Here is a 20,438-nt window from a genome sequence, read left to right on the forward strand (position 1 = left end):
TTTCTACACCCAACCGTGACCAACATCCTCGCTGACGTCCATTTCTTTTGCGGCTGACTGCCTCATAGAAGCCTTATAGATAGTCTCCAAGGACTATCTCTTTCAGCTTTGAACACTCTGATTTGAATTCCACCTCCAAGTCCGAGAAATACAGAACCGAAATTGATATACAATTACTTTGTCCGAAAATTTGAGCAGCCAACCAACGACAATTGGAATAAACAGCATCATCCAATTTTTCAGTAATTTTGTTTTCCACTTGCCATCATGTCAGAAGCCAGCAAAGTAAGCCACCACATCAAAGTCTTCCAGGTCGAGGACTTCCTCGCTCTACCGCTCCGCGACCGGGTCCTTCGTCTTGAAAAAGAAGTCCTTGACGACCCAGAATACTTCGGTTTTGACACGCACTCACTTCGAAACGCCAACCTGGAACTTCTCGATGCGCAACCCAACTTTGTGAAATGGAGCCTGGATGTCGGGTCGGAGTTGTGCAACAAATCTGGCAACTTGCACGGTGGCGCCTCGGCGACGCTGCTGGATAATCTGACGAGTACGGCGCTCCTGACGATCGCGCGCCCGGGGTTCCTGGATGGTGGACATGTCAGCAGGACGATCACCATGAGCTATTTGCGGCCAGTCCCGATGGGCAGCAAGGCGATTGTGGACTGTGAGGTTCAAGCTGCTGGGAGGAACACGGCAAACATTGTGGGCAAGATCTACGTGAATAACAAGCTCTGTGTTACGTGTGTGCACGATAAAGCAGTCTTCCCGAGCCCGAAGCAGGCCAAGTTATAGAGGCGCCGAGGGCTAGAATCACAGTGGTCGGGGTAACGCGGTTGTACTTTTTGAGACATAGACTCTATACCTGGATGGGAGGATAGAATAGCGCATTTCAGTATCTTGCTACCTCATGTCCTTACTACCTAATGTTCTGGAGCTTGTGGATCACCATGTTCAACAGCTTAAACCTCGATCACAGGGTGTGAGGCGTGAGGCCCGAATGCGCAGTCTCGCTGCGCTGGCACAGTCTCTTTCCGTAACAAAGCCGGTCCAGCACAGAGTCAACCACAAGATCTTTCGCGACATATCAGAATCCTTGGCTCATGCGGACTCCAGCAGTTGCATGGCTCTATCGATCGCCTTCCTCATTGCCTCATTTTCAGCCCTCAAGGTTGTGATGTCCTCTTGACCTGCCTCGTTGGTAACATGTGCATTGTCACCATTTTGTCGCTCCAGCATCCAGCAGACAGCCTTGTACATTCTTCCGATCGGGGTGATGCCTCCTTCTGCGTTGACTTGGTCCAGGATGTCATCGTCAATCATTGCGCAGACTTTCTTTCTGTAAGCTTCTTCGACTTCTTTGCGGTTTCGCCAATCTACGGCGCTTCCTTGAATAGGTTTGTGTCAGTAGCAGTCGGTAGGGAACAATATCAAACCCAAGGAGGGCGTTGGCGGATATGGATCAAAGACATACTTGACTGAGACAGCTCTTTGATTTCTTCACCCGTTGGTTTGGAGATTTTGTTGAATCGAGGTGTTTTGTTGATGACCCTCCCTTTGTTCGGGGGCTTGTTAGAAATTCCAAATTGATGCTTGTCTCCTTCCGCGCCACTGCCGTCTTCCCATTCGTCCTTTCCAGCTGAAGCGTTTGGTCTCTTTCGCACATTCACAGGATTGAGCACAGGGTGGTTTGTATCATTGTTTCCATGTTCAACGTCCCGCATCTCCAGAGGACTCCCTGTGGACGCGACTGTTGACGCGACTGTGGCGCGAAAAACTCCCATCTGGGGGAAGCCTGGTTTGGATCTTGGTGCCTGTGGTTTGACCTTCTGTATGAGGTCTGGTGCATCCATGATGGTGTGAATTGTCTAACCAGGCCACGAAGAAGTTGTCAAGCGAGAAAGAAAGAAAGAAAGACAGAAAGAAAATATTGAAGAGGAATTTATAACACAGTAGTAGTGACAGACTCGCGGATGTAACAATCAACGAGTGAATGTTGTGAGTCCATTAGATATTGTTGGGTCTTCAGAGTGAATTGAGGACAATTACCATGAGAAGATGCGTCACTTGCCTCTGACTGTGTCGAGCAAGAAAATCACCATGAGTGCATAAGGATCCATGACAGTGAAGTCAATAGCGAAGACATGCAAGTCAAGCGAATAGTGAAGACACGTAAGTGAAGCATTCAGTTGTGCTGTCTTTCTCACCGTCGCTGTTGCGATCGTTCTAGACCTTCATTAGACAGTGTAGAGAAATTAATGCAAGCGTAGATTTCATTCATTGAAGGTGTTGATGGTGACTGTAGTGTCTGGAGTTGTCGCGCAGCTTTGTAGCGTTGGAGAGAGAGAGCTGGCTTACGACCACACTCTCGTCGCATATACTGTCCGCTATCTCGAAGCTCTACCCATCCACCATTTCACGAGCAACAGCAAGACAGGTGTGTTGTCAGACATATTGACTTAGTCATGCATACCGCCTGAAGAATGCCCTGATAAGGGATCCCTTCCGACCACTGAAGTGTGCTTCAATCATAGCACGGAGAACCAGCGCAGCTCCGAACGCCTCAGAGCTGTGGCCAAATCCTTCGGGTATCAAAAAAGCCGGCGAGCTGTGCGCAGGCGACTGACACTTGTCAAAACAGGACATCGTCGACATATCGGACCCCACAAGCAGCTCCAGCTTCTCCGCAAGATGCCACAATTCCACCATCCACCTCCATTACGATCCTGGCTTTTACCCACTGCTTGCACCGCGTGCCGCCAAACACCTCCTCGTACAAGTACGCTCAAAGTACGCCGAATCATCGCCACGTGCGGGTCAGATGCAGTCCCGGAAAATACCCCCCAAAGTATGCATAATCACAACTTAGACGGACGATTGACAGTTAGCTTGTACCCCAAGATTGACTATCCTGCCCCATCCTCAGCCACCGCATGCCTGAAATTTGCTGCTTTTTGTGGAGGAGGTCAACGGAGTGTGCCCGGTGAACGCCCCCAGACCAACTGCCGGGGCAAAAATGGTGGCCAGAACGTGGACAAAAGAAGTCGAACATGATACGTACCGGTCCGTGGACAGCCTATAACTCCCTAGAGAAGGCTTCCAGACAAAAGTTCCCCTGACCAACATCGCTCCCTACCTCCCTTTCTGTCGTTCTTCACCTTTAGTTCCGAGGATACTCAAACTCAACAAGATGGTGGCTGAGAAGGACGTCTCACAGACGACCGAAAACATCGAAAATGCCACGCAAATTCAAGAGATTGAGAGACAGCGGGCCGCAGAGTTCGAGGCTCCCATGCAACATATCCAAGAGCTCAACGAGGCTGAGCACGTCAACCTGAGTTGGCGATCATGGCTCGTCGTTTTTGTCACCTGTTTTGCCATTATGGCTCAAGTTTTCGTCGTCGTGGCTGCTGGGTCTGTGATTGCCTTCATCATTCGAGATTTGGGCGATGCACCAATTGCAGGCTGGATCATTCGTGAGTGACGGAGGATAGCTTTGACTACCGCTCCCGCTTGCTGACTTTGAGAATCAGAGGGGCCTTTGCTCATGCAGAGCGTGCTGTCTCCCATCGTCGGTCGTCTAAGTGATGTCCTGGATCGGAAATGGCTAGCATCAATCCCGCCACTCATTGCCTTTGCGGGTGCAGTCATATCAGCCAAGGCAACCTCAATGTCCATGCTCATTGGAGGGGGTATCCTCATTGGGGTGACTTTGAGCACGATTGCCATTGTCCAAGCCATTCCCAGCGAGGTCCTGCCTCTCAAATACAGAGCCCTCGCCAATGGTTTCGCCTTTCTCGGAGGTGCAGTGGGTGGACTGTACGCTACACCCGACTCATTAAGATGTATCACCACTTGCTGACCGAACTTTTACAGGATCGGTGGTCTGGGATCAGGCGGTGTCACAAACCAAAGTCCATCAGGCTGGCGAGACATCTTCTGGATGCAAGCCGCCTTCCACGCCGCTACCTTTCTCGGGCTCGTCCTTTTCTACCATCCCACTCGACGCTCCGACTACCCTAAGATGTCACTGAAACAATACATCTGGGCTATCGACCCCATTGGATCATTCATGTTCATCGTGGCTTGTACACTGCTTTTACTAGCATTGGACTGGGCAGGAGGTGCCTACGCCTGGTCAGATGTCCATGTTGCTGCTCCTCTGGGCATTGGACTCGGATTCTTGGCTATTTTCTGTATTTATGGTTTGTACCACCGCAGAACAGGCGTCTTCTTGCTATCACACTCGCTAACGTTAGAATACAGAATGGAAAGGCCGGACCGATGGAATTGTCGCCCACGTCTTCTTCAAGGGGTCACCAAATTTCGCCCTCTCAGTATTTGCTTTTGCAGTCGAGGGTTGGATTTTCTACAGCGCCGTCAACAGCGTGACACCTCAAATCGTGCTCAATCTCGGTTTCCAGACCAATGCATGGAAAATCTCCATCCGACAGCTATCTTACAATCTTGTGACTTTGTTCGCGTCCATCCCCCTAACGTGAGTGTGCGGCACTTCTCTAGTAGTTGCAGCTGCTAACGAGATACGCAGGCTGTACGCTACCAAGTATAAGGATTTGAAGTCTCCATTGATTGCGACTTTCATTATATTCCTCGCTGTGTAAGTGCTTGCAGGTCATTCGCCAAACACCACACTAATGGACTGTGACTACCAGCTGCATCTGCTATGCCGTTATCACACCTAGCATGAACAATGCTCAAATTGGGTTCAACGTTCTGTCCGGCCTTGGGCAATCCGGTCCTTTGACCCTCATTGTGGCATTGATTCAATTCACCGCTCCTCACGCCTTCCTCTCCACTGCAACTGGTCTGGGTTTCTCTGCCCGCGCTATCGGAGGAGCATTCGGCTCGGCAGTTCTTGATGCCATCATCAACGGCAAGCTTAAATCCTATCCCACCAAGGTCGGGAATGCCGCAGTCGCAGCCGGGTTACCCGAGTCATCTGTGCCTGCCCTCATAACAGCCCTGACTGCCGGGACTGGCCTGTCCACAGTCCCAGGAATGAATGAGACCATCCAGGCTAAGACGCTCGATGCCAGCCACTGGGCGTATGCTCACGCGTACAGACTTGCCTGGGCCAGCATCATCCCCTTTGTTGTCCTTGCCCTGGTCGGCGTTTGGTTCCTCAAGGGCGTGAAAGAGTTGATGACCGAGAAGGTTGAAGCAACTGTCGAGCACACAAAACCAGAGGAGAACATCAAGATATGAGCAGAGCGGGTGTATACAGGGCTCAGACCTCTGCTCCTGTGGAGAGGGTTGCTGTTAAGCTCCCTGGCTGTTAGAATGCTAGAGGACAGGCAGAGCTCGTGGCTTTTTTGAGCTGGGTACGACAACTAGACAGCTGAGGCCCGAGCTACTGAGATACTAGTGTCCCGTAGTAGTATGTTGTAGAGTATGGCGACTTGATTATTAGCTTTGACGACTTATCTCCCACAATTGCTTGTGCTACGGAACTCGAAGCTTGTTTGACATTTTGTATCCCGGAGCCGGAAAATCAAAGAGCCCGAACGTCACTTACCCGCTCTTGTCCGCTGCTGGCCAATGACGTAAAGGTTAAACGTAATCAATATCCAGGCCAAAATACTGCAACCACCAGCGGCTTCATTTTTTCCCTGTCCGTTTCCAAGCCTCTAATACTCGAGATCTGGACAGCCGGGTTACCTAGAGATTATCCCTGTCTTCTTGGGTCACTGCGTTGGCTTCTTATTTGCTACTCGAGGAGCCAACACTGCATCCGGAGACCCCTCGACCCACAAGCATCGACCACTATGAGCGCTCCCAAGCTCGCCGAGTTTGGCATTCGCCATGTGGCCAAAGGAATTGGACGTCTCTCCACAGAAGTCATCGAAAGCGGGTCGGGGAGCTATGTGACCATGGCGTCGGGGAAGAGGATGCTCGACTTCACTTGCGGGATTGGCGTGGCCAATCTGGGCCATTGCCATCCCGCCGTCACCCAGGCCGTTCAAGCTCAGGCCGCCAAAATCGTCCATGCTCAGGTCAATATTGCGTTCCAAAAACCCTATCTCGAGCTCATTGAGTCGCTGTTGCCGCTAATGCCGCACAAATCCCTCGACACGTTCTTTTTCTGGAACTCGGGCTCGGAAGCCGTCGAGGCGGCCGTCAAGCTGGCTCGCCATGCCACCAAGAAGCAGAACATCATTGTCATGCAGGGCTCTTACCACGGCCGCACTTTCGGGACCATGGCAATGACGCGGTCAAAGACCATCTATTCCGAGAACTATGGGCCGCTTATGCCAGGAGTGTTCTCAGTGCCATTCCCTTACTGTGCGCAGTGTTCCATCGCTCAACATACCGGCAAACATGGCTTCGACAACTGCTGCATGGATCCTGTGAATCAGCTGGAGCTCCTTCTCAAGAGAGAATCTGCCCCATCAGATACTGCAGCCATCTTCATCGAGCCCGTTCTCGGAGAAGGCGGATACGTTCCCCCTCCGCCAGGATACCTCGCCCGGGTCCGGGAGATTTGTGACAAGAACAACATCCTCCTGGTGACAGATGAAGTGCAATCCGGGTTCGGTCGGACCGGCAAGATGTTCGCTATCGAGCACTGGGGCGTCCGGCCCGACATCTTGGTCATGGCCAAGGGCATCGCAAACGGCTTCCCGCTGTCCGGGATCGTGTCACGAAAGGAGCTGATGGACACGCAGAAGCCCGGCTCCATGGGCGGGACATATGCGGGCAACGCGGTGTCGTGCGCGGCCGGGGTCGCCGTGGCCAAGGCGTTCCAGGAGGAGAAGATTTTGGAGAATGTCAACGTGCGCGGCAAGGAAATGGCCGACATGCTGCGCCAAGCCAAGGCCGACTTTGGCCACATGATCCACGACGTGCGCGGGCTCGGGCTGATGCAGGCGATCGAGTTCGTGTCCGGCAAGGGCTTCGCCTCCAAAGTCCAGGCCAGGTGCATGGACAAGGGCATGCTGATCCTCACCACCTCCATCTACGATACCCTGCGGTTCATCCCCCCGTTGAACATTTCCGAGCAAGACATGGCAAAGGGCCTGGGCATCCTCCGCGAAGCCATCGAGGAGGTTGCCGCCGGTGAACAGCCGAGGGAGACTGGGACAAAGGGTCAGGCTCCAGAATAGTAAATTCTCCCGCCAGACTGAGAACTGAAGCAAATGTATTGGGTCTAAGGTAGCGTTGGGCTGAAAACAAACTCCTGTTACTCGAAGACAGGTGAAAGACTGGATGATTGAACAGGCAAACAGGGCATGCAGGGTTATCGGCAATATATCGGACAATTGTACTGGGGAGCATTTGGGCAGATTAGAGCCTTGCAGAATTCGAAAAAACCTATAATCGAGCTTCGCAACTTTGATGCGGCGGTAATAATACTCAAGAGGTGCTTCGACTGCTTCTAGTCGTCCTAAGGCCCGAATATGACATATCGCATCATCCCCAAGGCATTCCCAAGCAATGTCAAGACAGTCCGCGGTGTCGGGTTTTCGAGGATGATTTCCGGGAACCTCTCCTCGGCGAAAACAGCATGCAATACTTCCTTGGTCAAGATCCCACCAGTCTGAGCCGTGTTCATCACCCCAACTGCCTGTAACACTCGCACAAACCAGAGATTCAAGGGCAACCTTGGAGCTCCTGCAGCCCGACTCTCCTTGTCCCGACGGATGAATGTCTTCGCCAACGATCGCAGAGTGACGGGTCCGCCATCCGCATCATTGATCATGGCCTGCAGCATATCTGGCTGAAAAGTGTAGTTGTCACCCTGGTGGAAATCAAGCCGAGTGAAGGAGGAGTCGTGCTCGATGACATTGTGGCGGCGTGTGTCAACCAGGTCGAATGTACCGTCCTTACGCAACAGAGGAGGAAGACTGCTGCAAAGTGAAGCGGCGGCAAGAGGTGACATGTGCAAGGCGGTCTCCAGTGCATGTTGGACTTGAGGAATGGTGAGGTTTTTGCCGTCTCGTGGTCTACACTCGAATCAGCACAAGACATTTTCGGGGGAAAAGAAGCAGGACAATGCAACTTACAGATACCCCTGGTTCGCCAATGCATTCAGCCCGGGACACGGGCCTCGAGTTTCGATGTCGCCGCGAATGTATCTGTGATCTTCTTCATCGTGGTGGGATGTTGCTGTGGACTTGTCGCGGTAGCCTCCCGTGAACGCCGTCTTCGCAATGTTGGTAAGGGTCAAGTGCATACTGGCGATTGAGGTACTGATGCAGATTACTCTGGGACTTCAGGTGTGTCTGGATACTGTCACCTCAAAGGATGATGGAAGGCTAACACCCAAATATGATCAGATGAATTGATATTGCTCCTCCACGCACATGTCGAAGTCCAGGTTGGCATGTGCAGCCACCCAGCGATTCGACGTGTTGGTTACACAAGCTGAGGATCAGGGTCACAGGAACCAAGAAGAAGCGGACTCTGACCAACTCTCGTGTTGTAGCTGGATAAGCTGAAAGGGATTTGCATGCGAGCTGGAGGCCTGGCTGCGCAACCGAACCAGTCAATATTGTAACTTGTCTGTCGCGGCTTGGCAAATACCTGGTCACCACGCCAGGTGGTACATCAACCCCTTCCCAGGATGAACGCGCTGCAAGGCAAGTCGCAGCTTCAGGCAGCCGGTCAACCCCAACAAGGCGTCTTGGAGGAAGGAGCGTGGCTGGCTTTGACTGCGTAACAGGGTTGATGGGGATGGGCATGTGCAGGAGTGAGCAGCTGAAGCCCAGAGCAGGCGCAGCGTCACTTCCACTCATCGGCTCTGGTATCTTTCATCCCTTTTTACATATTCAGACCATCTCCCATCCGATGCAAACGCCTTGCCCGTCCTTCTCCTTCGAATACCATCAACAGCCCCCGCCAACATGGACGAAGCCGTGAGACCCAGCTATAAGGCCAGCTTTACTGACCGGTTGCTTGTGGGCATCTTTCACCTCGTCAACAAAATCGTCCCATGGCACAAGCTCCCTAGCTTGGTCGGTGCGCTCAACTTGGACGCTTTGCGTGTCGAGCTTCGCCAGTACAACTTACATGATGCCTACCCTTCTGGAACTGCCCAAGGCACTCAATCCACCGTCCCCATGACCGACAAGCGATTCGAAACTGCCCGCAACTCAGAGGGCAAGTTCAACTCAACTGAAATGCCACTCATGGGATGCGCTGGTATGCGATTAGGGCGCAATTTTCCCAGAGCTTTTTGCCCAAAACCTTACGATGAGGATCTTTGGAATCCAAACCCGAGGATGGTGAGTTGTCTCATACCGAGTGAACCAGCCGAATCAGCACATTTACGGCATATGGGGCCTTCTTTCTCGTCAGAGGTACCATGCTAACATGTTTGTTGCGCCATAATAGTTGAGCGAGCGCTTCATGGCACGAAAATCCTTTATTCCAGCTACCACATTGAACTTACTCGCTGCTGCGTGGATCCAATTCCAAACTCATGATTGGTTCTTCCATGAAAGTGTAAGTGGCAAAAGCTTTCAGAAGAGGGAGCAATGCTGATATATACAAACATAGAGCGAGAACAACTACGATATCCCCCTGCCTCATGGAGATGAGTGGCCCCATGGCAAGATGGAGCTGCCACAGACGGAACCAGATCAAATTCTCAGCGAGACCGATCGCAGGTGCCCAGGGTACAAGAATGTCAATACGGCGTGGTGGGACAGTTCGCAGATCTATGGCTCGAGTGAGGCCGTGACAGAAACACTGCGAAACAAACACAGCGACGGCAAGCTGTTACTCACCAAGGATGGCCGAGCACAGTTCCTGCCGCGTGATGCTGAGAACAACCCGCTGACGGGGTTCAACAACAACTGGTGGATCGGTATGGAGATGTTGCACACTCTTTTCGCGCTGGAACACAATTCCATCTGCGACATGCTGAGGCGAAACTACCCCGATTGGACTGGCGACCAGATCTTTGATAAGGCTCGTCTTGTCAACTGTGCGTTGATGGCCAAGATACACACTGTGGAATGGACTCCGGCCATTCTCGCTCACCCGACGCTCAAGATTGCCATGAATGCGAATTGGTGGGGTCTCGTCGGCGAGACCTTGACGAAGAAGCTGGGTCGTATTTCAAAGACAAGTGAAGTCATCAGCGGCATCCCAGGCTCCGGAGTCGATCACTTCGGTGTACCGTATTCCCTCACCGAGGAGTTCGTCTCGGTTTACCGTATGCACTCTCTCATTCCAGACACAATTGCCTTTTTCAATGCTCGTGACGGTGAACTGAAAAGTTGCAAACGTGTCGAGGACATGCTCTTCCGCGACGCACAGAAACCGCTCGATGGTGACATCACCTTTGCTGACGCCTTCTACTCGTTCGGCATCAATTATCCTGGCGCAATCACGAACTCGAACTATCCCGACTTCCTCCGCAATCTGACCACGCCTGACGGGCTGCATCGAGACATGGGTACCGTGGATATCCTTCGAGACCGTGAGCGCGGGGTACCACGATACAACCAATTCCGTCGACTGCTGCACATGCCACCAGTCAAGAACTTTGAGCAGCTGACTGGAGGCAACAAGGAATTGGCCGCGGCACTCTCCGATGCGTATGGCGGTGACATCGAGTTGGTGGACACGCTGGTGGGGTCGCATAGCGAGCCTGTGCCGGCGGGCTTCGGATTCAGCGACACTGCATTCCGCATCTTCATCCTCATGGCGTCGCGCCGACTGAAGAGCGATCGCTTCATTGCGGGCCAATGGAATGCTGCGACGTATACCAAGGAAGGTTTGAAGTGGGTGCAGGATACTGGTATGAAAGATGTCCTAGGCAGACATTTCCCTGAGCTGAGGAAAGTGCTCGATAAGAAGAGCATCAAGAATGTCTTTGCGCCCTGGGAGAAGTTGCCCGGGTCCATGTCGTACCAGGGTATTGAGACCAATCCGCCGGCAAAGAAGAAAAAGTAAAAGAGCAGATTTCGAGAGCTGCGATGAACTGATTGGCCTTGGTGGGAAGTCGTTCGCCAGAAGGAGCAAACCAAAGTGAAGGTTTCGGCCACTGGGACCTGCTATATCAAGACGATTCATGCTTGACATGCAGATTAGCCTTACAAGGATAGTTGTAGAACTCTACAGCCATGGTCAGGAGCGTCATGCCTCAAACCTCTAATTCTAAATTGCCGTCAAGCCATCGATATTCTGACAAGTCTTGCTCGAAGACAATGCTATAGTCTAAGCGTAAGAAGGAGACTCAATTTACTCTCTCACGAAGAGGCGTTGGACGCTGTTGACCAGTGGTGCAGCGATCGTCGATAGGCAACGCACAAGGCGAGATCTACGGCAAGATAGTCCAGTCAGAATCTCCCATATCTCTTGACTTCTGCACGGCTATCTCTCCATTGTTCGGGTATAGGCTGGTCGTGGGGAGGGCTTCCAGCTATCTAGTTGCTGTGTTTAGGATCGGCGCGTCCAACTTCACTTTAGACTTTACGGCTTGCGGAGTGCTTTCGCAACGGGGACGGGATTGTCAACTTTTGATGAGTTCTCAAGTATCATCTGGGATTTCGTGTGGAGTATCGGCGCTTTAAGGACGGGTACTGAGTTTGCTAGGAGGTAAGATAAGACTCTGAAGCAAGATACGAGTACCGAGCAGCTCCGGACTTCTGTCTGTACCTTGTATCTACCTCGTACTGTAGACTAATGCTGCGACCTCTATCGTTTGGCTGGCGGTGATAATGACGTTGGCGCGTCTGGGCTTCGCGTTTCGCAGTCAGAATTTATCAATGAGGCGCCTGTGGTGCCAAGCTCCCGACCAATGGAGAACCGACATCCAACTTCCTTTTAATCTCCCATCATCTCCACAACCCACCGCCATCCATCACCATTCCTCCTTGTCCCCAAACCATTGTCGTTTCTGCTCTCTCAACTGCCATTCTCCTTCAGCCCAATCAATAGTCCCGCCTTGGGCTCCCAGTGGCTCCTCGTAATCACCTGCCTAAACCAGTGGCTTTCTAGATCTGGCCCAAAATTGGCCCCTTGGACCATCTCTGGGCGCTCGATCACACTGATTGGCGCACCCTCGTACCCTCGTCCATGACGCCAACCGTTTGCTGCACAGGGAAAGCCTGACCAAAGGTGTATGAAGATGCCACATGGCCACGCGCCACGACCAGGGTTTTTGATTAAACAAACCAAATTGTGCGAATTCGTTGAACGAAACCCAGAGAGAGGGGGAGAAAAAGGACAAGGTGGGCAAAAAACAAACAGCGATGCTTTATTAAAAAGGCAAATTCTTGTGGAACCTCACAGTCCTTGGAACGGGAAAGATGCATTGAACCTGGATTGCGGAGCTTTCTGGCGACGACTGTCAGCTCCATCTGCCATATTCCGCGCAAGTTTGTTCCTTCCAGCCTTGTTGAATCCTTCTTGCTTCTCCAGAATGTGATCAAGGCGGCTCCTGCACCATCTGTTGTTTCCTACGGTGTCTTTGATTCTCTTTGCCGGTTCGTCGTCGTTCAGGTCTGTGGCACTTCACTCCTTTGTGCCTCGGGATCGTCCACTCATTTGTACCACCTTTTGTGCCTTTTGGTTGTGTCGCTCTATCTCGAAACGTTCTGCAGATATCATTCAGTTTCCGCTCGCCGGTCTTCCGACATTGGAAACCCTTTGGAATATTGCTCGGGCGCAATCGCCGAAACTCGTCGTCAGACACACACCTGCTTTATCACTGAATCGTCAAGCGTCATGGCGGCAGGTGTTCGAGATCCAGCATTCTGGCGGCGGTTTTCAATGGCAGTACATTTGGATGAAGAGAAGGGAACCATTTCAGATACCAGGTCAAATTCAACTGCGTCTTCTACTGCGCCTTTGAGGCATACGTACGTTAGCGGCAGATAGCACGGAGGTTTTGGAGAGGTGAACGGACTAACGACCTTTCGCAGAGATACATGGCTTGAGCGAAATCGGAAGAAACAACGTCGGACCCGAATGATAGGCTGCTTCATCGCCATCAGCTTTATACTGGCCATCGTGGGCATTGTCCTTGTGTTACTGTGGTGGGCAAAGGTTGGCCCATTCAAGGACAAGCCGTCCTGAAACCAACAAGGGAGCATGAATCTCTTGAATGCGGGCACCACCAGCAAAGAATCAGACGTACCAGAAGGCCGGGCGCATGACAACTCAGGTTACCACCGTTGCCCTCGAAACTTGAATATATGTACGAATCATCAACTCCCTCGCTTCTGCCTCGAACGGAAGCCAGGAACTAGGAGAATAACACAAATCAATCGCTTGGCTTTTGGGATCTCTGGAGAGAGTCATGCATTCAATACAGTCAAATTTATCATCTCGAGGTGGGATCAAGAGGGACACGCCTGGACACTGGAGAGGCTAGCATTGAGATGTGACAGCGAAGCGGCTGGGTTTGCTGGAGGTGAGCAGCAGCGGGTTTGGGGGAGCAGTGGGAGCTGGGCGAATGGAGCAACACGGAAACATGACGACTTAACGACGAACATTGATATCCCGTTACCGGCGGATCGCAGGTTGCATCCGCCGTTGTAAGCTGCTAGACACAATGACACAATAGAGCAATTGGTAGAATCAAACTATTCCCAGTCCCCACATACATACACACATGTCCACGAACCGAACCATTCGTAGCCTACCAAACAACAGACTATATTTCGACCTGCCAATATCGACGTGTGAGGAAGAAAAAGTACAAGCAAGCAGAGATTCTAAGATCGGGTATCACGTAAAAGGCCCATAAAACTAGAATTAGGAAAAGATGCAATGGAGCGGAAACTGTCTTTTGTCCCATTCTCTTCTCTACCTGAAGAGAAATTCCGCAGTGCTATGCACCAATTTCATGTCTCTGGACTGCCAGCCAGGTGCATCCATACAGTACATATAACTACATACATGAAAAAGAGAAGGATCCGCGTAGTTTTTTGACCGATACCTGCATCTGGACCGAACGACTTCTGCCATGCGGCGATGTTCCCTTTCAAACTCAATACCCCTGCGTATGCTGCGGCACATGCGGCGCACGAAGATAGGGAGTATGGCGCGGTACGGCACGCACAGCACTTGTTTGGACGATTGCTCTGAAATTCTTTTCGACTCCCTGTCGTACCGCGAGAGGAGTATGATAAATCGGGTCGGACTGTGTGGTGCCTTCTTGGAGAGTGTTGTATGTGTAAAGGCGTTTTCTGGAGGGTAGTGGTATCGCTAAATTGGCCTTTTCTTTTGCAAAGAGCCGCGGAAGTCCTGGTTTTCCTTCACCTTCCAGAGCCTGTCATGCAGAACCAGACAACCAAGGCGGGAGGGAGGGTTGTGTGAATGTCCCGAGAATAAACGTGTGAGGTTGGATCCTGGCGATGGGGGGTTCGTGATATGCATAATGCTGCCCACATGAGATGACACGGCGGAAGACTATGTAGCAAGCCACACGAGGTTGTTCCCGGACCGGCAGATCGGCGCTATACCACAACCAAATCTGTCCAGGAGAGTCGGACAAGACCTGGACGTCCTTTTCGACGCATCATCCAGTCCTTTAAATTGGTGTTGGTCTGAGCCGGTATTTCAGATTCCTCACTCATCATTGGAAGGCTTTTGTTGCTCAATATCCCGCAGCAAAAAGGGCTCTGCGAACAGACTCTTCAGTCAGGTTGAAAGAAGCGCATGTAACCCTTCGAAAACAGTGATCGCGAAATATGAACCACTCCATCTTCAAGTCTCCCTATCTCCATATATCTGGGAGAAGCGACATGCGCCGATAAGACAGCCAAAAGGTTGATCGCGTCTGAAGTCCGTATGCGTCGAGCTGCTCAATATCTCTTCCTTGTTGGCTCTGGACTTGGGCTCCTCGTCACACTTCTCTCATCGCGGCCCCTCATCTTCAGCCACTTTTTCGTACTGAGCTCCAGTTCTCTCTCCAGCTCAGGGCTCGGTTCTTTTCTGTGGATGAAATTGCAGAAGCCACCCCTGACGCACCCCTCGCCAGAATTCAACCTGCAACATGCTTCCCGGAAATCTGTGACTGGTGACAGCTCGCAGTAGATCGGTCGCGCTGCGTACCACCTGCTGTTGAGGGCGTCGCAGGCCGCTTGTGCCGAGTCTTCATATTTGAACCGTGCATACACGTTGCCGATCAAGTGGTCATTATTGTTATCACAGACAACCACCTCCTCAACCTCGCCGTACTTGCACATTTCGCACCAAAAGTCTTCGTAGAAGGCATCAAAGTGATTCTGCAGCTGGGAGGCGTTCATCTTGTTCTTGGGGTCGTAGGCCGGATTTTGGTAAAGATTGGGAAGAAGGATCGTCTGCGAGTATGAAGGTTTGACATGCTTGCGCGAGCAGCGGTCGCCGTGTCGACAAGCGCCGATTTTGTAGTAGAAGGAGCAGTTGACCTGTAAGATGTGGTTAGTTCTGGGTTCTCGTAAAACTGGAGACTTTGGGAGGAACCTACTTTGTCTTGTTCTGTTCCAAAGATGGAAGCGAGATAGTTTGCCATGGTTGATGTGTTTAATAACGGTTGTGTCTTTGTCGCGATATTATCTTTTGTCAGTGAAGATGTGGCAATGCGCTGAAGTGGTGACTTAAATGCGGCGTCGAGGAGTATGGCAAAGATAGTTGTAGAAACATGCCATGGCATTGCAGAAATAAAGTCGCGTCGGACGACAGTCATGATCACGTGCTTGAAGATCTAGCATGATGCACGTGACTATTATAAATCCGCCACGCCTTCTAGAATTTTCTTGGCGCCGCCACTTTCAGGGGCTTCCTTGTCGCTTCATCATGACTCTGTACTTTGGTACCTTGTATACTTTCTATCATAATGTCGTTGAGTGTTTCTGCTATCCCCGGGGCAATGTGCATCTCTCCCGCGCGCAGTTCGACCACATACTCCACGAATCTACATTCTGTCTATGTTTCTCAGCCGAATACACTCTGAAAGCCCGTGATCTGGGCTGACCCTCCAGCACCAGTGGTCTTTACGCTGGCATTTTGAGCTCCGCTTTTTCCATAGAAAACGACTTGTGGAGGACTAGGGATACCCAAGGCGCCATTCCATTGAACAACGACGGTCCCTGACGTGGATTGCGATGACAGTGTTATGTTCACCACTTCCATTCCGTTGTAGTATGGGAAGCTCGAAGTTGGATAGGTGTAGCTGGGGAATACCTCGATTGTGAGGCTAGGTTGCCACTTCTGCGTCCACTTGTTGTTGCCTTGGTAGGTGTCGCCCCGGACGACAATGCTCCCCTCACGCACGTAAACGGGGTTGTACTCCCACTCCAGGTTGACCGTGGCTGATGAGCCGCCCTGATGGACCGCAGTCTTGTTGTAGTACTCCAGATACGCACGAGCTGTCCGGTTGCCCACCGAGGACTTGGGGAAATAGACGTCCCGCGTTCCACCTTCCCGGACGATCGGGGCCACGAAAAGGTTGTCGCCAAAGAAATAAGCATCAGTGGTATCGTACACCGAGGTGTCGTCTGGAGTTTCCAAGAACAGAGCACGCATGACAGGGATACCGGTCTGCGTCGCCTGGTAGGTGAAGGACTTGATGTACGGTATGAGCGCATGGTGCTCATTTGCGGTTGCTTTGAGCACTGAGACAAGTCGCGTTGGATATGGAGCATACCACGGGGTATGGTTAGTGCCGACCATGATTTCATACACCGGCGAATATGACGAAAAATGCATCCAGCGCGCCCACAGCTCAGGCGTAGGTTGGTCCGCAACGAGATTAGGAGAACGTACATATCCCCCGGTATCGGAAGACCAGGTAGAGAATCCCAGCAACGAGGCTCGAATACCAGAAGCAATGCTGTAGCGGAGGCCAGTGAAGTTTGCATGAGAGTCGCCGTTCCAAACATTGGTCAGAGAACGCGAACGGTCAACGACTGACCGGGCGAAACTGTAGAACCCGGACTTGCCCCATTTGTTGGCCATTACCGTTTCGCAGATCTGTTCGAAGAGTCGCATCTGGATATTTTGTTCCCAGACTGATTCATCAGCACACGACAAATGGCAGCCGCCGACTGATCAATTTGCTTACCTGGCATCTCCCCTTCCTCACCACGATCAATCTTGAACCCTTTGACTCCGACCGACGGGAAATAAGCCATCTTGTTGAGCACATACTCATACGCGGCAGGAATGGACAAGTTCAGGGCTGGTCCGAGGAAGAACTCTGGGTTGATACCGGGGAATAGCCATCCACCAGCAACCGACGCATTGTAGAGCTCCGTGTCCAAGAACGCACGATTAGCCGCCCATACTTGAAAGTCAAAGCCCCAGTTGGACAGATTCGCAATGAATTCTCTGGGTGTAGGGTAGTAGACTGGATCAAAGTCAAAGTTCCCCCACGAATAGTTCCCTGTGCCATAGGGCCTGTCCGCAAACATGGAGGTGGCATGGATCTGGTTGGCGTAGAGATGATCGATGACATCGTAGTAATTCTGCTGCGCATTGGACACGGAGCCATGGAAATCTGTCTCGAAATTGTCGGACCAGAAAGTCGGACCATATCCAGCGTCCGGAGGCATGGTGATGCGTGCCGAGAGTTCCGTATATGTCTCAATAATCGACTTGAAATCTCCCGGAGTGGTTGCCAATATAATGTAGTATGTCAGACTGCTAGTGTTGAAGATGAACTGTGCTTGAGCCGGAGTAAATTGAAAGGATCCCATATCTAACGTGTCAGCATAGACTCCGTAGCCAGTACTGCTGTAGAACGCAGGCGCTCGTGCGTTGTCCCAGTTAACGCCGAGCGCGTTTCCAACGCCTTTGAGATCGAACTCCACGCCATTGTTGGTCAGAGAATTGTTCCAGGGGTACTCCCAAACGCCATAAAAGCTTTCGTGAGGGCCAGCTGTAAACTGTGCCCCTGTAAACGCGAGGCTAGAGTTGTACTGAATTCTGACAACGTTGGGCTGGACGAGGGACCAATCAATAAAGCCTCCGCTGTTGGCGACCACACCATCATTGGAAGCAGATACTGCATCTGCTGTGTTGTTTGTATCGCCGCTGAGAATAGCTTTGTTGACCACTGTGATACCTTGGTCTGATGTGACGTGCAGAGAGAATGGGTCGGTGCCTGAGATAGAGACAGACACATCAGCTAAGACCAACCCCAAAAGGCCGCAACCCAAGGATAGCAACGGCCACATGTTGTTAGCACGCTGTCAAGTCTCTTCTTTCGCGTTCGTATGGAGTGGTCGAGTTTCTCTTCCAGAAATCAAATTTGAATCGAGGCCGCATTTGTGCCTTTGTACTTGACATATGGAAAACACTACACCGAATACCGAAGCAGGATTTGGAGGTATCCAGCCGTACCAGCCCCGAATGCTGCATCAGTTGTTTCTCCATGTTAAGAAATGCAATATAGCCTATTTGTTTTGCTGCGGCCAGGCTAGAAGAGGCAACAGATCGTCACGGCAAGCATAAACCGGTTAAGGAGCAATATTTCCATGATGTATAAGTGTGGGGAACCCTGTACAATGCGGAGCAATGTAGATCCTTGTTCGGGGGAGAATGACGGTGTAAAGGGTGGCTCCACTGCTCAGCAGAGAACAGCGACTTTTGATGTCTTCCCACGGATTTTATTCCCAATTAATACAACTAGATCTTGAGAAGGGCGGAGGAGATTCGTTGGATGTCGAGGGGCATGTCATTTTTGATTCAAATAAACTGTCTACTCTTCCTCGTTAGCTAATCCACATTGAGATGTAAGATGCCACCAGTAGAGATCCGAGATGCCATGAAACAGGAAGGGGAAGGTGCGCTTGCAGCGCAGACTTTACCCTGCAACTCGACAACAACTGCGAATTTACCCTCATCCGCGATTTCACCATAGAGGATGTCTGACAGCGGTCGCGGAACATTTGAACAGAATCTCTCCCTCAGCAGCCTCACGAAGACGTTCATCGCCTGTAATATATTTAGCCATGAAGATATTGACGATAGTGAGACCGACTCAGGGATACACGAGCCAGGGAGGCAAGACTCGCAAATTGAAGCATGTAGATCCTGCGCCAGGCCGCCACCAAATATCGGCTACATGTCTCATTCAGAGGGGCCTTTCACAGGCTGGTATGAAGCTCAATGTTTTCCTGCAAGAGAAACCGCGAAAGACAGACATCGGCCACCCTGTGTAGCTGTGTTTCATTCGCGGCGGAAGTCATCAAGTTGAAAAAGTCGACGGACACACTGGGCGAGTAAATTGTTGATGGAGAGGTGAATCAATGGATTGATTAATTCTCCTGGTAAAGGTGCGACACAATTTCCAGATATTGTACACACCAGCAGCACCACACATTCACAGCACCTTCGAAAATATTGCAAGCCATGCATGGAAAGGAATACAAATTCAACAATTGATTTTGCCAAGGAACCTGTGTTGGAGTGCCCCTGGCCTGATGAGGGAAGTATCAATCCATCACACAAATATGGCTGTGCTCTCAGAGGTCTGTCTGTCTGGCACAATAGCGTGTGAATACAGGGATTTGAACCCCCAACCTACCCAAAAAAAATTGGGAAGACCTCGGGATAGTTGTAGTTAGGGAGCCCATAGGAGAGGTTAATCTGGAGCTCTAAACTACCATTGTCATTCAGAAGTCGAAGCCGTTGTATCACATTGTGATAGCCCGTCCCCAGGGATATTGGATATCCCTGGTACTTCGTTACATCGCTGTATGAACGCCGATAGAGTAGAGGCGGCAGATTGGGGATATCCGTTCGCTTCGGTCATCCTTCATTGATCTTCGGATACAATTCCGAAATTGTAAAATATATGTGAAGAGAATGGAGATGTGAACATACCAGTAGTGGGGCCAACGCACCTTTCAACGGGAAGGTCACCCAGGCGGTCACTCGCTCATGTGACGTTCCAGCTTCACACTGTTGACGTGGAGACCTTCTGATTTCGCTGAAACATCCCCTTTGACAGTCCATCGCGCTCAGATCAACGCTCAAGAGAATCAGCGAGTCCGTTATCATGCTCTGCCACATGTTGCAGTAATAGCAAGGACAAGTGGCTTTTTCGGTCGAGTATGAGAGCAAGAATGGAGGCATCTCCGGTGCATACCGTCTCCCGGCAATATCAAGAGAATATGAGCCCTTCGGGCTCGAGAAATAATGTTGTAAGATTGCATGAAAGAAGAGAAAGAAAGAATTTTGCGACTCTCCAAATCATCGGCTGTGGAATGTTGTTGTGACAATCACTGCCCGAGACACGTCACTGACTATTGCCTACTATTCATCTGTTGATCGTGACGGCGTCACAACAGCTTGACAGATGGAGGTGAATACAAAGTTTGGAGGTGAAAATGCTGCCTAACAACATGAAGACGAAAAGGGGGTGCCAAGAACGGGAGTCTTGGACTACGTCAGAGGACAAACACCCTCCGAGGATTGCTCAGCAACTATCCGACGTGCCGACCTCGCCGACTCCTCAGCCACCCAGCCTGTTG

General features: G+C 51.3%; 8 protein-coding genes across 8 annotated transcripts; 4 read left to right on the top strand and 4 right to left on the bottom strand.

Annotated features, from left to right (window-relative positions):
* Nucleotides 1–267: 267 nt before the first annotated feature.
* AYO21_07660 (hypothetical protein) lies at nucleotides 268–795 on the top strand (the record flags this gene model as incomplete). The annotated part of the gene is made up of 1 exon (XM_022657614.1): nucleotides 268–795. One exon carries the CDS (start codon nucleotides 268–270, stop codon nucleotides 793–795), a length of 528 nt encoding a protein of 175 aa, XP_022510022.1.
* Nucleotides 796–1,101: 306 nt separating this feature from the next.
* On the bottom strand, nucleotides 1,102–1,853 carry AYO21_07661 (hypothetical protein; the record flags this gene model as incomplete). The annotated part of the gene is made up of 2 exons (XM_022657615.1): nucleotides 1,102–1,388; nucleotides 1,475–1,853. The coding sequence occupies 2 exons, from the start codon at nucleotides 1,851–1,853 to the stop codon at nucleotides 1,102–1,104; spliced, it is 666 nt and encodes a 221-aa protein (XP_022510023.1).
* A 1,337-nt stretch (nucleotides 1,854–3,190) lies between these two features.
* AYO21_07662 (hypothetical protein) lies at nucleotides 3,191–5,226 on the top strand (the record flags this gene model as incomplete). The annotated part of the gene is made up of 6 exons (XM_022657616.1): nucleotides 3,191–3,476; nucleotides 3,534–3,819; nucleotides 3,877–4,205; nucleotides 4,267–4,498; nucleotides 4,550–4,618; nucleotides 4,674–5,226. 6 exons carry the CDS (start codon nucleotides 3,191–3,193, stop codon nucleotides 5,224–5,226), a joined length of 1,755 nt encoding a protein of 584 aa, XP_022510024.1.
* A 560-nt stretch (nucleotides 5,227–5,786) lies between these two features.
* Nucleotides 5,787–7,124, top strand: AYO21_07663 (4-aminobutyrate transaminase; the record flags this gene model as incomplete). The annotated part of the gene is made up of 1 exon (XM_022657617.1): nucleotides 5,787–7,124. The coding sequence occupies one exon, from the start codon at nucleotides 5,787–5,789 to the stop codon at nucleotides 7,122–7,124; it is 1,338 nt and encodes a 445-aa protein (XP_022510025.1).
* A 281-nt stretch (nucleotides 7,125–7,405) lies between these two features.
* Nucleotides 7,406–8,194, bottom strand: AYO21_07664 (hypothetical protein; the record flags this gene model as incomplete). Its single annotated transcript, XM_022657618.1, has 2 exons — nucleotides 7,406–7,964; nucleotides 8,025–8,194. 2 exons carry the CDS (start codon nucleotides 8,192–8,194, stop codon nucleotides 7,406–7,408), a joined length of 729 nt encoding a protein of 242 aa, XP_022510026.1.
* Nucleotides 8,195–8,864: 670 nt separating this feature from the next.
* AYO21_07665 (hypothetical protein) lies at nucleotides 8,865–10,923 on the top strand (the record flags this gene model as incomplete). The annotated part of the gene is made up of 3 exons (XM_022657619.1): nucleotides 8,865–9,245; nucleotides 9,355–9,465; nucleotides 9,520–10,923. The coding sequence occupies 3 exons, from the start codon at nucleotides 8,865–8,867 to the stop codon at nucleotides 10,921–10,923; spliced, it is 1,896 nt and encodes a 631-aa protein (XP_022510027.1).
* Nucleotides 10,924–14,783: 3,860 nt separating this feature from the next.
* Nucleotides 14,784–15,472, bottom strand: AYO21_07666 (hypothetical protein; the record flags this gene model as incomplete). Its single annotated transcript, XM_022657620.1, has 2 exons — nucleotides 14,784–15,368; nucleotides 15,428–15,472. 2 exons carry the CDS (start codon nucleotides 15,470–15,472, stop codon nucleotides 14,784–14,786), a joined length of 630 nt encoding a protein of 209 aa, XP_022510028.1.
* Nucleotides 15,473–15,894: 422 nt separating this feature from the next.
* On the bottom strand, nucleotides 15,895–18,137 carry AYO21_07667 (hypothetical protein; the record flags this gene model as incomplete). The annotated part of the gene is made up of 2 exons (XM_022657621.1): nucleotides 15,895–16,970; nucleotides 17,024–18,137. The coding sequence occupies 2 exons, from the start codon at nucleotides 18,135–18,137 to the stop codon at nucleotides 15,895–15,897; spliced, it is 2,190 nt and encodes a 729-aa protein (XP_022510029.1).
* Nucleotides 18,138–20,438: the final 2,301 nt, after the last annotated feature.

Source organism: Fonsecaea monophora, assembly GCF_001642475.1.
Source record: "Fonsecaea monophora strain CBS 269.37 chromosome Unknown Scaff61, whole genome shotgun sequence".
NCBI classification, from domain to species: domain Eukaryota; kingdom Fungi; phylum Ascomycota; class Eurotiomycetes; order Chaetothyriales; family Herpotrichiellaceae; genus Fonsecaea; species Fonsecaea monophora.